Here is a 14,393-nt window from a genome sequence, read left to right as displayed (position 1 = left end):
TATAGAGCAATTAAAATTTTGGGTTTTTTTTGAGACAGAGTCTTGCACTGTTGCCCGGGCTGGAGTGCAATGGCGTGATCTCGGCTCACCGCATCCTCTGCCTCCAAGGTTCAAGCGATTCTCCTGCTTCAGCCTCCCTAGTAGCTGGGATTACAGGTGCCTGCCACCACATCCGGTTAATTTTTTGTATTTTTAGTAGAGATGGGGTTTCACCATGTTGCCAGGCTGGTCTTGAACTCCTGACCTCGTGACCCACCCACCTCGGCCTCCCAAAGCGCTGAGATCACAGGAGTGAGCCACTGCGCCCAGCCGCAATTAAAAAATTTAATAAGGCCAGGCACGGTGGCTTATGCCTGTAATCCTGGCACTTTGGGAGACCGAGGTGGGCGGATGACCTGAGGTCAGGAGTTCGAGACCAGCCTGACCAACATGGTGAAACCCCATCTCTACTAAAAATACAAAAATTATCTAGGCATGGTGGCGGACGCCTGTAATCCCAGCTACTTGGGAGGCTGAGGTAGGAGAATCGCTTGAACCCGGGAGGTGGAGGTTGCAGTGAGTCAAGATCACGCCACCGGGCTCTAGCCGGGGTGACAGAGCAAGACCCCGTCTTTAAAATTATTAATATATACAAAAACAACAAAACTAGAATAATCATGCCAAAATGCCAACAACTATTTCCAGGTCAAGGAATTATGAATGAGCTTTTAGAATTCTTTACTGGTTTCTGCATTTCAGTTATCTATAATAACAGTGTATTGTTTTTATAATTAGAAAGATAAATACGTTATTGCTTATTTTTAAAATAACATACCCTGGTAATTTTGCTTTGGGATTTTGCGAAGTATTTTTTCTGGGTTCGAGCCAAGAGTTCTTGTCCACCTGCTATGGCCAATATAATGGCATCGGCCATGCGGTTATCATGTAAACAAAGGTCAACAGCACTCTCAAAATTGCCAGTCAGCAAAGCCTGAGTAATTAAACCATCAATGTCTGCAACAAGAAAATAATACATCCAAGTTAAATAGAGTTTTTGTTACCAAAACCAACAACAAAGTACTACATCTATCAATTTTTATATATATACATGAATGGAGACCACAACACTAATTTCTGATTACTAGTGGATTAATTTCTAACACAAGCTATTGGTATTTATGGAAGAGGTCTACAGAAATATGCTGAGATAAATACAAAATAATACATTTTCCAGACTGCTTTAACTGGATTATCAAAGATCACCTAGGTGTCTGAACACACCAGCCTTCCCAACGCACTGATTACATATATTGTACTAAAGGAAAAGTGAGTTCTTTCTCACACTCTACCACCTGTGATAAAACTTTTTTTTTTGAGACAGCGTTTCACTATGTTGTCCAGGATAGCCTCAAACTCCTGGGCCCAAGTGATCCTCCTGCCTCAACTTCCCAAGTAGCTGGGACTATAAGCATGCACCACAGAACCTGACTTGAAGCATTTTAACTTAAATGCAGGAACTATTTGTTTTCCAATGGTTAAAAAAAATTAGAAATCAAAACCAACAAGTACTTACCCCCACTGACAGAGATATTAAATGTTCCTCCAGATGAGGGTAGAAATTCAGATTCTTCTTTTTCCTCTTTAATGTGCTAAAGAGATGAAAAAAGCAACAATTTAGCCAGAATAAAACTGTGGAATGATTTACTGACAAAAAAAATTTACACATGATTCTTCATCTACAGAGTAGATGACATACCAAGTTATTCCAGAAAAGTTCTCAGATCCAAATTTACAACTAAGATCTATGACTTCCCTAAATATTACCTCCCATTATATAATCATAAATAAAATCCAAGGTCATGAAGAATACTGGTTAAACAGGCTGGGCACAGTGGCTCACGTCTGTAATCTCAGCACTTTAGGAGGCCAAGGCAGGCAGATCACTCGAGGTCAGAAGCTCGGGACCAGCCATGCCCAACATGGTGAAACCCCATATCTACTAAAAATACAAAACTAGCCGGGCATGGTGGTGTGTGCCTGTAATCCCAGCACTTTGGGAGGCTGAGGCGGGCGGATCACAAGGTCAGGAGATCAAGACCATTCTGGCCAACATGGTGAAACCCCGTCTCTACTAAAATACAAAAATTGGCCGGGTGCTGTGACTCATGCCTGTAATCACAGCACTTTGGGAGGCCGAGGCGGGCAGATCACGAGGTCAGCAGATCGAGACCATCCTAGCCAACATGGTGAAACCCCGTCTCTACTAAAAATACAAAAATTAGCTGGCAGCGGTGGTGTGCACCTGTAGCCCCACCTACTCGGGAGGCTGAGGCAGGAGAATCACTTGAACCCGGGAGGCGGAGGTTGCAGTGAGTTGAGATTGCGCCACTGCACTCCAGCCTGGCAACAGAGCGAGACTCTGCCTCAAAAAAAAAAAAAAAAAAAAAAGAACACTATTAAACAAACTAACACGTACATATTCATTACTGGTATCTCAGTAATGAAGCTGAAGAATCTTTGTTTTCTTAGGTAACTATGAGTGGCTCAAAATATGGAAAATATATTATTTATTTATTTATTTATTTAATTTTATTTTTTGAGACAGAGTCTCGCTCTGTCACCCAGGCTGGAGTGCAGTGGCGCACTCTCGGCTCACTGCAAACTCTGCCTCCTGGGTTCACGCCATTTTCTTGCCTCAGCCTCCCGAGTAGCTGGGACTACAGGTGCCCGCCACCATGCCTGGCTAATTTTTGTATTTTTAGTAGAGACGGGGTTTCACCGTGTTAGCCAGGATGGTCTCGATCTCCTGACCTCATGATCCGCCCTCCTTGGCCTCCCAAAGTGCTGGGATTACAGGCGTGAGCCACCACGCCAGGCCGGAAAATATATTTTTAAATTATACTATTTTTAAATTTTAAAACAAACCTACTTTTACACATCTAAGAATTCCTGTCCACTGGATTTGATTATAAAGTGTTTTTGTTTTTAACTGAATCATAAAAAAAAATGAAAAAAAAAATCACTTGGTACCCATAAAAGTAATATAAGTACATTATTTATTAATACACTTAAATTCAAGTATACATTTTGTGTTTACTCAAATTAGTCATACCTGGAACAGTGGGTTAGTCTGGTAAAAATATATACAGTTCTGTTATAAATTTCTGAGACTACCTGCAAGACTGATTAAAAATAAACTCAATGCTTTCTTTAGAAGAAATATAATGGGGGCATTTTGCTGGCAAATAATTTTAAATGCTTTCTCTCCCATGCATAAAAATTCAAAATAAGACAAAAATATATCAGAGATTAGAGATAAATTTTTAAAGAAAAACACAGGTTTCTTACATGAGATGAAATACCTATCTTCTGTGCTATGTTATCTACACATCTGAATGTAAATATCTAGTATTCAAGTTCAGTGGCATTTTAGAACTGGGTAATTTTAATGCAGAGTACAGCACTGCACCATCTGCAAATACGCTTAATTATTAATGTTGACTATTACAGGAGAATATCTATAACCCTAATTCCCTTTCCCCAACTAAAGAGAAGCATTTGGAATTTAAAAACTCAAAGAAATTAAGAATTTAAGTTATTCACATTAAGGAATAAATCAGAGACACTGATCTAATTACATTCATTAACAAACTTGCATAAAAATACTTTTTTTTTTTTTTTTGAGACAGGGTCTCGCTCTGTCGCCCAGGCTGGAGTGCAGTGGCGCATTCTCAGCTCACTGCAAGCTCCGCCTCCTGGGTTCGTGCCATTCTCCTGCCTCAGCCTCCCAAGTAGCTGGGACTACAGGCGCCCCACCACAACGCCTGGCTAAATTTTTGTATTTTCAGTAGAGGTGGCGTTTCACCGTGTTAGCCAGGATGGTCTTAATCTCCTGACGTCGTGATCTGCCCGCCTCGGCCTCCCAAAGTGCTGGGATTACAGGCATGAGCCACTGCGCCCGGCCACTTTTCTTTAACTCATTATTTCTCAAATTTGCTTTCTAGAAACAATTTATCCTTATTTATGGACTTCTGAACTAGATATAAGGTCAAAAAATGCACAATTTATTAGGTATTGAGTGCCTTCAATGTGTAAGCTACTATGAAACAAATAGCTCATCAAGACAAAGGGGAAGATTTTACCTCCTTAAACACATTTTTTCAAAGAACCAAAAGTACACATTGATGACTACTATTTCATTAAATGCATATTTTTCTTACCTATTATTCATGAGTGCATTCCCAAATGATCTTCTATTTGATAATACATAGTCTAGTTGTACATAAATGAAAGTACATTTCTCTATGTATCTTACAATTCTGTCTAAATATTCCCAAAATTAGTTCTTTTCTTTTTTAAATCAGACAGGGTCTTGCTCTGTCACCCAGGCTGGAATGCAATGGTGTGATCATAGCTCACTCCAAACACGAACTCTTGGGCTTAAGTGATCCTACCTCAGCCTCCCAAATAGCTAGGACTACAGGCATGTGCCACCACGCCTGGCTAATTTTTTATTTTTATTTTTTAGAGATAGGGTCTCACTATGTTGTCCAGGCTAGTCTTGAACTCATAGCCTCAAGTGATCCTCCCACCTTGGCCTCCCAAAGTGCTGGGATTACAGGCATAAGCAAACATCATGCCTGGCCTAGTTCGAAGTTTTAGTAAAGATTTTATCCATATCCTTTATTTCCTTGTTAATTAAACTCTAGGAGATCCACTTCTAAGGAGAATGATTTTTGCAATCATCTTGTAATAGACTAAATTTACTCATTTTTATAACTTAGTAAAAAATTATACATAACATTCCATAGTCAAGATATCACAAAGAACAATGAAAAAGCCAAAGATGAGATGAGAAGAACTTGTTGATTAATTTTCCAAGATGAAATAAAATTAGAAAGCAAGAAAAGTAAATTACAGATTTGTTCATTAGTGGTTAAAAAAAAAAACACCCAGAAAATTAAAAGGAAAAATTAATGATGTAACTCTGTGTTCAAGGACTCTTCTCAATTATTTACAAAAATTATCAACTAAGGACACATTTATTGAAAATCATGACAATAAGTTTAGTGAAATATCCTTTACTTCAACTCCATGTTCAGTACTAATTCAGAGGCCTATGCCACTGATAGTTGGCCCAAAATTATAGGCCAAGAAAAACATTAACTTTACATGCAATGCAATGCAGTGAGGATGTTTGAATAAAATCTCTTTTCAGTTTGACATCCTGATAGTCATCTGACCAAATTATGTTAATCTCACATCAACTGTTAGTTTTAAACCATATAATCCAGAAACAAGGTTGGAGAACTAGAGTCTGGAGATGATACTTCTGTCAGTATAGGTAGATAGATTCCTATCCTAAACATCTCAAAGAAAACAATTTATTTCAACTTTATTTTGCCATAAGTAGTCAAGAAAATTTTCCTTATTTTAATGTGAGATACACAAATATCACAAATTTGTCCAATATAATATGAAAAAAAAATAAGTACCTCTCCCAAGAGCTGCTCTTCAGCAGCAGGGCTCTCCTCCCCATCACTCTGTGCTACTTGGTCAGAGTCTTTAAGAGCCTTTGGTACACAAAACAATTACAGGGGAAGGTGAAGAATGTAGTATTAAAAGGCTATTAGTGAACCAGGAAGACAAAAGACCCAACCAACAACATTCAGAGCTAGTTTAATCATAAGAAGCAACAGTGAGTAAATTTATTTGAGAAATACCATTAGAGGAAAAGCAAAGAACTATTACTGCTAACACTTTCCCATTCTTTTTTTTTTTTTTTTTTTTTTTTTGAGACCGAGTCTCACTCTGTCGCCCAGGCTGGAGTTCAGTGGCACGATCCCGGCTCACTGCAACCTCCGCCTCCCAGTTCAAGCAATTCTCCTGCCTTAGCCGCCCAAGTAGCTGGGATTACAGGCGTGTGCCACCACGCCCAGCTAATTTTTGTATTTTTAGTAGAGACAGGGTTTCACCATGTTGGTCAGGCTGGTCTTGAACTCCTGACCTCAGGTGATCCACCTGCCTCGGCCTCCCAAAGTGCTGGGATTATAGGCATGAGCCAACACACCCGGCCCACTTTCCCATTCTTTCCATTTTTTTTTTCCTGGCCAAAAAAAAAAAAAAAAAATTTATCTTAAGTATTTGAGTAGTCATTAATTCTGTTTTTCCTCCTTTACAAAATTCAAATATGTATGTCAAGAGAAAGGAATGCTCTACCAGCTAAGCTCATGTTATTTTAAAATGAGAATTATTAACTTATTAAAATATCTAGAATAAGCATTTATTTTTATACCATAAAGCATAAAACACAAATTTCTTAAATGATATTTCCTTCTTCGTTATGACCTAGCCAAAGTTTTAGAAGGTAGCTATTTTTAAAGGCCTTCTTACCACATTGGCTCCATCCACTTTGTTCAAGGCCAAAGCAATCTGAAATAAAAATAACAGCTCACCTACTACATGGAATTCTATTTCAGAGCATCCAGCAAATGTTCACCTCTTGCTTCTCACTGGCGAAAATCCACAAAAGTTCTTATAGGAATAGTATGTTTTAAAAAATTTAAAAAGCTATGCAGAACGGGTTCTCTATGGTGCTAGCTTCTTTCACATGGAAGTAATTAGAAATAATCCGACAATCATTCTATTTCCTCATTTTTTGCCATCAGGCATGCAAGTAAAACTTTCATATCAATCTCTTACAAGCCTAAAAAAGTTACAGCCTCAAGAAGTTTAGACTACTAATAAAGTTAAATATAAAACTCTAAAGGAGTGAGCAAAGACATAGCCACTAAGCAGTGGGGTTGTGATGTGATCTTGGTTAGTTCTGCCTAACATCAAAAGAGCACTAATCTTCAATATGCACTTAAAGTGCACAGTATACCTCTACCACACATGCAACAACCTGCAATGCTATAGAAAACTCTAGCCATTTCCAAAGAATGATGAAAGGCTAATACAAGTTACATAGTCATTTATCAATATGTATTCAAAACTCTGGCAACCACTGTGGGTAATGATGGAGAATAAGAAAAAGAAAAAGGAAAAAAACGCTGGCAACCAAACACAAATTATTATTAAATGTTTACTGGGTGATTTGAGATAATCTGTGTAGAACTTTATTTTTTAAAAGTATGATTCACAAAGAGCATGCCATCTAACTTTCCCAAAAGTTTACCTTCTTTCCTAGATCTTCTTTTCTGTATCCTAGAAGTTCAAGGTATTTTCCACGAGAATCATCCTCAAAGTTTACCTTTAAAAAAAAAAGACATATTCTTAAAACAAAGACCTACATTTAAAGGCCGAATTTTTATAAGAATGAATCAAATTCCAAAGAGAATTATTAAAAATATCTGAAGTCTACATTCTAAAGATTCACTGAAGGAATCCAAAGAATAGTGGGTTTTTTTGTTTTTTATTTGGAGACCCAGCCTCAGGAGGTCCTGAGAACATGTGCCCAGAATTATTTTTTTAAATAAGTTATTTACTAATAGTAAATATACTAGTAATTAATTATCCTGGTTGAATAAAGCTTACTTTTGAACAGTAATTTCTGTAAATACAAACTTATGTCCAAAGGTTAAACTGATACAAAACTCAAACTATGTGGAATATTCTATGTCCTAAAATTCTTTCCCAAAATTATTACAAAATATAAATTCTTTAATTTTATACTTTAACCTAACTGTATTCAAGACTGCTTTACCTTTGAAAAACCAGTACCGTATAAAGAAATAGACATTCCAGTGGAGGCAAAATGACCAACCAGGAAATTCTATTTGTTATTCTAATCTAACTCCTCTTAAAGTAAAAGGAAAAATGCCTCCAACCTCTCTCCTCTATTCCTCTTCCTCTTTTTTCATTTTCCTTAACTAGATCTACTATAGATATTAAATATTCTGTTTTCATTATAGTAAACTCTATGTACTCATCTTCAAAATAGGTGTGCTGACTATGTCGCTCTCCTCTAAACAGACCTATTATTATTATTTTTTTAACTTATTAAAAATGTATTTCATATTACACTTTTCAAAGTAGAGAAGGAAAAACTCTGGACATAAGTTAGGTTGTATGCTCTTTATAAGGCTTCTTAATTTCATGATGAATTGCTGAAATCACACTTTTTCAATTGTTTCTTTAATAGGAGGACAGATTTAGAATATAAAGAAACAGTTAAATTTGCAGATAATGAAATAATATAGCTTTAAACAGCAACTTTACCTTCAAAAAGGACCACACATTTTTCTCAAATTCAGTCTGAGAAGCATCAATTTTTTTTTGGCAATAACTGATAAATCCTTGTGACTGCACAGCCTGCTGAAGTTGGTCTGATCGGCTGAGGAACTCCTTTTCTGTTACAACCTGACTAATGAACACATGGTGCTGCTGCTGCTGCTGCTGCTCAGCTCCCTGATGAGAAGGCATTCTGACATTCTCAAACGTAACCAGTTTGCCTCCAAACTATAAAAGAGAGAATGAACAAACTCAGTGTTAACCCAAGGATAAGGCCAAAAAAAAGTGCTTATAAAGTGGCCTAAACAGATAATCTGGATGAAATTAGTTGATACGACCTCTCATGAGCCACAGTCTGACACCACTTCAATTTCTGTTCTAGATGAAATGTACTTTTTTGGTTTTTTGGTTTTTTTTTTTTTTTGAGACAGAGTTTCGCTCTTAGTCACCCAGGCTGGAGTGCAAAGGTGGGATCTTCGCTCACTACAACCTCTGCCTCCTGGGTTCAAGTGATTCTCCTGCCTCAGCCTCCTGAGTAGCTGGGATTACAGGTGCCGGCCACCATGCCTGGCTAACTTTTGTATGTTTAGTAGACAGGGTTTCACCATGTTGGCCAGGCTGGTCTTGAACTCCTAACCTCAAGTGATCCACCCAGATAGAGAAGACCAGATAGGACGATGAGAAGATTAAGCAGATCCAAAGAACAGACTTACGAGTGACATAAAACATATTCAAAGGTCCATTTTAGGAAGATTAATCTTGGAATATGTAGTAGAGATTAGAGGGGAAAAAGACAAGCAACAAATATGAAATCAAGCTATTAGAAGTCTGGCATGAAAGAATTAGGCAAAGTATCAGCAATGTAAAAGGAAGAAACAAACAAACAAAAAGTGCTAGAGAGGATGTGGAGAAACTAGAACCCTTGTGCACCACTAGTGAGAATGTAAAATGGTAAAACGGCTATAAAATGGTATGGAGGTTCTTCAAAAACTTAAAAATAGAACCATCCTATGATCCAGCAATCCCACTTCTGGGTATATGTCCCAAGAAACTGAAAGCAGGATCCCAAAATGATAATTACAAACCCATGTTCACCACAGCATTTATTCACAATAGCCAAAAGGTGGAAGCAACCAAAATGACCATCAAATGAATGGATAAAAAAAAATATGGTGTATATATATATATACAATGCAATATTATTTGGCCTCTAAAAAGAAGTAAATTCTGTCACACTACAACACAGATAAACCTTGAGGACATTAAGCTAAGTAAAATAAGCCAGCCACAAAAAGACAAGTACTGCATGATTCCATTTATATGAGTAATTTAAAGTAGAAAACTCCTAGCAACAAAGTAGAATGTGGTTACCAGGGATTCAAGGGAAACAGGAAATGGGGAGCTGTTGTTCAAGGGCACAGAGTTTCAGTTTTGCAAGATGAGAAAGTTCTAGAGATCTGTTGCACAACAACGTGTATATAGTTAACACTACTGTAGTATATATTTTAAAATGGTTGTAGTATATATTTTAAAATGGTTAAGATAGTAAATTTTATATTATGCATTTTTTACAATTAAAATTTTATATTATGCATTTTTTACAATTAAAAAAAGCTGGCAATTAAAAAAGAAAGCTAAAAGGATGAAGAAGAGGGAGGACACTCCCTGCAAAAAGAAAAGAAAAAAAGAAGAAAAGAAAAAGAAGGGAGGGAGGGAGGGAAAGAGAGACAGAGGGAGGGAAAGAGAGACAGAGAGAGAGAGAAGGAAGACAAATTTAAAAGGGAGGAGGGCTGGGTGCAGTGACTCATGCCTGTAATCCCAGCACTTTGGGAGGCCGAGGCGGGTGGATCACCTGAGGTCAGGAGTTCAAGACCAGGCCAGTCAACATGGTAAAACCCCATCTCTACTAAAAATACAAAAACTAGCCAGGTGTGGTGGCACGTGCTTGTAATCCCAGCTACCCAGGAGGCTGAGGCAGGAGAATCGCTTGAACCAAGGAGGCGGAGGTTGCAGTGAGCCAAGGTTGTGCCACTGCACTCCAGCCTGGACAACAGAGTGAGACTGTCTCAAACAAACAAACAAACAAACAAAAAAATGGAGGAGGGGAGGAATATAAAGTGTTGGCTACACAACAACAATGTAAATGTACTTAATGCCATTGAACTGTATATTTAAAAATGAACAAAATGATCAATTTTATGTATATTTTACCATGATTTTTAAAAAAGGGAAAAAAAAGAGTAGGTTCCAATTTTTCAGAGAAACCATTTTGAATGATGAAATACCCACAAATACATCTCAAATCCCAACTTAAACCCTGATTGCTTCCATCAGAGTGACTCTATAATAACACTTTGGTATAAAAAGTCCTTTGTGCCTATGGACCATAAAAACAAAATCCACCTACTGAAAAAGAAGCACCAACAGGCCTTCGAATCCACTTGGGCGGCTTCTTCAGAGGCAGCACTATACTATGCTGAGCAGTCTGCTGTGGAATTTGTAACGGAGGAAGGGGCTGTCCTGTGCCAAAGGGATCAAGATTCCCAAAAGATGATGAAAGCTAAAAAAGATAATAATAACATAAGAATCTGACCATACACAAAGTTTCATTTTTTTCCAGTCATATCCAAAAAAATTTTTGATCACAATTGTCCAATTAACCAGCATTGTTAATCAGTGAAGTCATTTCAAAATATTACACAACACATACTTTTTTCAGGCATTATAATAGAAAACTTTAACACTTCCTATTACCTTGTCAACTTGTTTCTGTCTTAAACCATCTGTGCTTCCTCCCATGATAGAATAAACACTGATACGCCCATCAAACGAAGCAGCTGATAAGACAGCAGGATTTCGGGGACACCACTGAATATCGAAGCACCACTGTGTGTTGGTGGGAAGTTCATATAACACCTAGGCCAACAAAAAACAAACAACAAAACTCAGAAAATGGTATGGCCACTTTGTAACCAAAACACCTGAATTAATGTGGTCAACAAGTATAGCTAAATTGAACATTTTTTTGTAGAAAGTATCTTTAGCCAGGAAAAAGTATACGAAGATTTTTTAAAGTGCAAGAATGATCCATTACGATGACCTATTCTGATTAACAGGAATGCAACTTAAAATTTCAATCAGATTTGAATAAACGCATTTTAAAAACTGAGGCTTTTCTGTGTTCAAAATAATGGATGCATTTGAAAGACCAGCACACTCTATTAGAGTCAACATTTTTTTTTCTTTTTTGAGACAGGGTCTCGCTCTGTCGCCCAGGCTGGAGTGCAATGGCAGCAGCCTCAGCTCACTGCAACCTCCACCTCCTGGGTTCAAGCAACTATTCTGCCTCAGCCTCCCAAGCAGCTGGGATTACAGGCGCCCGTCATCATGCCCGGCTAATTTTTGCATTTTTAATAGAGATGGCGTTTCACCACGTTGGCCAGGCTTGCCTTGAACTGCTGACCTCAAGTGATCCGCACGCCTTGGCCTCCCAAAGTGCTGGGATTACAGGCGTGAGCCACCGCACCCGGCCTAGGGCCAACTTTTTAAACTCTAAAAGATTAGTGATGTCCTGTCCAATTGTTTTTGTCTGGTAAGACCCAAACAACAACCATATTTAGGTTACTTGAGGATCAAATTTTAAAATCAATCTTGAGAAGGAAGAATTCACTAAGAAATCTGACTTTTAATCACGAGAGAAAACATGTACTATACACAACCTTCCTATCACTGCAGAATCCTAACAGAATTCGGCATTAACAGCTTCCTTTAGAAAGAAAATGACAGAGAAAGAACTATAGAAAATGACCTACATGAGGCTGGGCATGGTGGTTCACGCCTATAATCCTAGCACTTTGGTAGGCTGAGGTGGGCAGAATGCTTGAGCCCAGGAGTTTAAGACCAGCATGGGGAACATGGCGAAACCCCATCTCTACAAAAAAACACAAAAAATTGGCCAGGCACGGTGCTGCACGCCTGTAGTCCCTGCTAGGGAGGCTGAGGTGGGAGGACTGACGGAGCCCAAGAGGTCAAGGTTTCAGTGACCCATCATGGTGCCACTGCATTCCAGCTTGGGAGACACAACAGCAAGACCCTGACAAAAAAATAATTAATAGTACTAAAAAAAATAAATAAATAAATAGAAAATGGCTTATATGAAACCTTTACAATGTAATGCTTGTTGTGAAAAAGTTAGTATGGTGGTTAACTGCTACTCACAGAAGCAACATCTTAGGACTTTATGATAAGTCAAATGAACTTAACTCTGGCTTCATGTGACCTTCTTTTTCCTTTTTCTTTTTTTTATTTTTGAGACAGGGTCTCACACTGATGACTAGGCTGGAGTGCAGTGGCACAATCACAGCTCATTGGAGTCTTGACCTCCTGGGCTCAAGCGATCCTCCTATGTCAGCCTCCCGAGTGGCTAGGACTACAGAACACGCCACCACACCCAGCTAATTTTTGTATTTGTTGTGGAGATGGGGTTTCACCAGCCTGCCTTGCCTCCCAAAGTGCTAAGATTACAGGTCTGAGCCACCACATGTGGCCCATGTGACATTTAAAATGTTTCATTTTATTAAAAAATAGAATTAATTGAAAAGGTATTTAGCCTGCTCACGTCTTTGGTATTTATTTTGTTTGATAAGATATGTGGTTTGATAAAACTTAGATGATTTATCCATCCTTTATTTGCATTTGAACAAATTCCAATTTTTATTTATTTATTTATTTTTTGAGATGGAATCTCACTCTGTCACCCAGGCTGGAGTGCAGTGGTGCGATCTGGGCTCACTGCAAGCTCCGCCTCCCAGGTTCATCCCATTCTCCTGCCTCAGCCTCCCTAGTAGCTGGGACTACAAGCGCCCGCCACCACGTCCAGCTAATTTTTTTGTATTTTTTTTTTTTTTTAGTAGAGACAGGGTTTCATTGTGTTAGCCAGGATGGTCTCGATCTCCTGACCTCGTGCTCTGCCCGCCTCGGCCTCCCAAAGTGCTGGGATTACAGGCCTGAGCCACTGCACCCGGCCAACAAAATCCAATTTTTTAGTTGTAGCATATACTAAAAGTCTCTTCCTTCAAAGTCCAAGCACACACAACTAATCACAGGCAAAAATTCATCTAATTAAATTATATTACAGAGAAAATGATAACAGAATAGTAAGTTCCATGAATTTTGAATTTACTTGGCAAGGCACAGTGTAAAATTAAGATTTTTGTTATTCGTCCTACAAATGATATGCGGTAAAATTTATTAATTTTTTTTCTCTTGTCTCCCCTAACGTTAATGATTCTATATTGTTACATCCACAACTCTTAAACCAGAAACCAAATAACTAAAGGGCTTGTTTTAATTTTAACAATATAGATGAAAACTTATCGAAGACACTCTTTATTTTTATTAGCATTCCATCAAACTACATAAGCACTAGCAATCATCTACCTTCACATAAGAAAGGTAAAAATATAAAAGCTATAATTTATATTCTTGCTTTATCATTCAGAAGAGAGATTGGAAAACTGTATCTACTGATTTCCAGAAGTGAAAGAGGATCCTCAGGAACGGTAAAGCAGGCAAAAGATGCAAACCTTGAACAATCCTACATCGAAGATACTGATTCCCATAAACCACATGTGAAATAAATCAAAGTATTTCTGAGTCTAGGTAATAAACACATTATTGGAAATGAGGAGGGGATGGTTACTAGTTTAAAATATACTATTTGAATTACTGATTTTTCTGGTTAAAAAGCTGAGTTTAGATTATGTTCCTGATAAAATTGCTGCCAAATAAACACTGCACACACACCTCCACATACTTTTCACATAGTAATCCACTAAAGAATCCACACAGAAAATTTCTTATGTAGCCAGAAGTAACATACTATAAGGGCTACAAGGTTGAGACACATTTCCTGCCCATACCTCTCCTGTGTTTGGATTGGAGCAGAGAATCTTAGCATCTTTTCCACAGCTCAGTAACAATTCAGGATCTGCCATGCTCCAAGCAATTGCCAAAATCCCCCTATAAAAAACATAAAGGAACAAGGAAATTTTTAATCTTGAGAAAACCAAATCTCAACTATTTCTGCCTAGGTTTTGTAGATTCACACATTGCTAACAGAAATACAATTAAATGCAAGAGTTTCAGTGCCGGGCGCATTGGCTCACACCTGTAATGCCAAC

The 14,393-nt window shown here is 38.0% G+C and overlaps 1 protein-coding gene across 50 annotated transcripts in view; it reads right to left on the bottom strand.

The window, feature by feature from the left end:
• Positions 1-14,393, bottom strand: part of SEC31A (SEC31 homolog A, COPII coat complex component) — a 72,551-nt gene that overhangs the window by 37,427 nt on the left and 20,731 nt on the right. For 16 of the 50 annotated variants that reach the window (XM_009447644.4, XM_009447646.5, XM_001140439.7 and 13 more), the window contains exons 8-16: positions 14,133-14,232; positions 10,966-11,127; positions 10,619-10,771; positions 8,200-8,439; positions 7,157-7,231; positions 6,373-6,411; positions 5,475-5,552; positions 1,553-1,628; positions 815-993 (exon numbers count right to left, since the gene is read on the bottom strand). In XM_009447644.4, the coding sequence (XP_009445919.1) occupies positions 815-993; positions 1,553-1,628; positions 5,475-5,552; positions 6,373-6,411; positions 7,157-7,231; positions 8,200-8,439; positions 10,619-10,771; positions 10,966-11,127; positions 14,133-14,232 (1,102 nt within the window). The remainder of the gene's footprint in view (positions 1-814; positions 994-1,552; positions 1,629-5,474; positions 5,553-6,372; positions 6,412-7,156; positions 7,232-8,199; positions 8,440-10,618; positions 10,772-10,965; positions 11,128-14,132; positions 14,233-14,393) is intronic. The other 34 variants (XM_054682898.2, XM_054682905.2, XM_024356091.3 and 31 more) reach the window with 3 other exon arrangements.

Source organism: Pan troglodytes, chromosome 3, assembly GCF_028858775.2.
Source record: "Pan troglodytes isolate AG18354 chromosome 3, NHGRI_mPanTro3-v2.0_pri, whole genome shotgun sequence".
NCBI lineage: Eukaryota > Metazoa > Chordata > Mammalia > Primates > Hominidae > Pan > Pan troglodytes.
The sequence above is the reverse complement of the archived record's forward strand: the minus strand, read 5'-3'. Positions and strand labels throughout refer to the sequence as shown.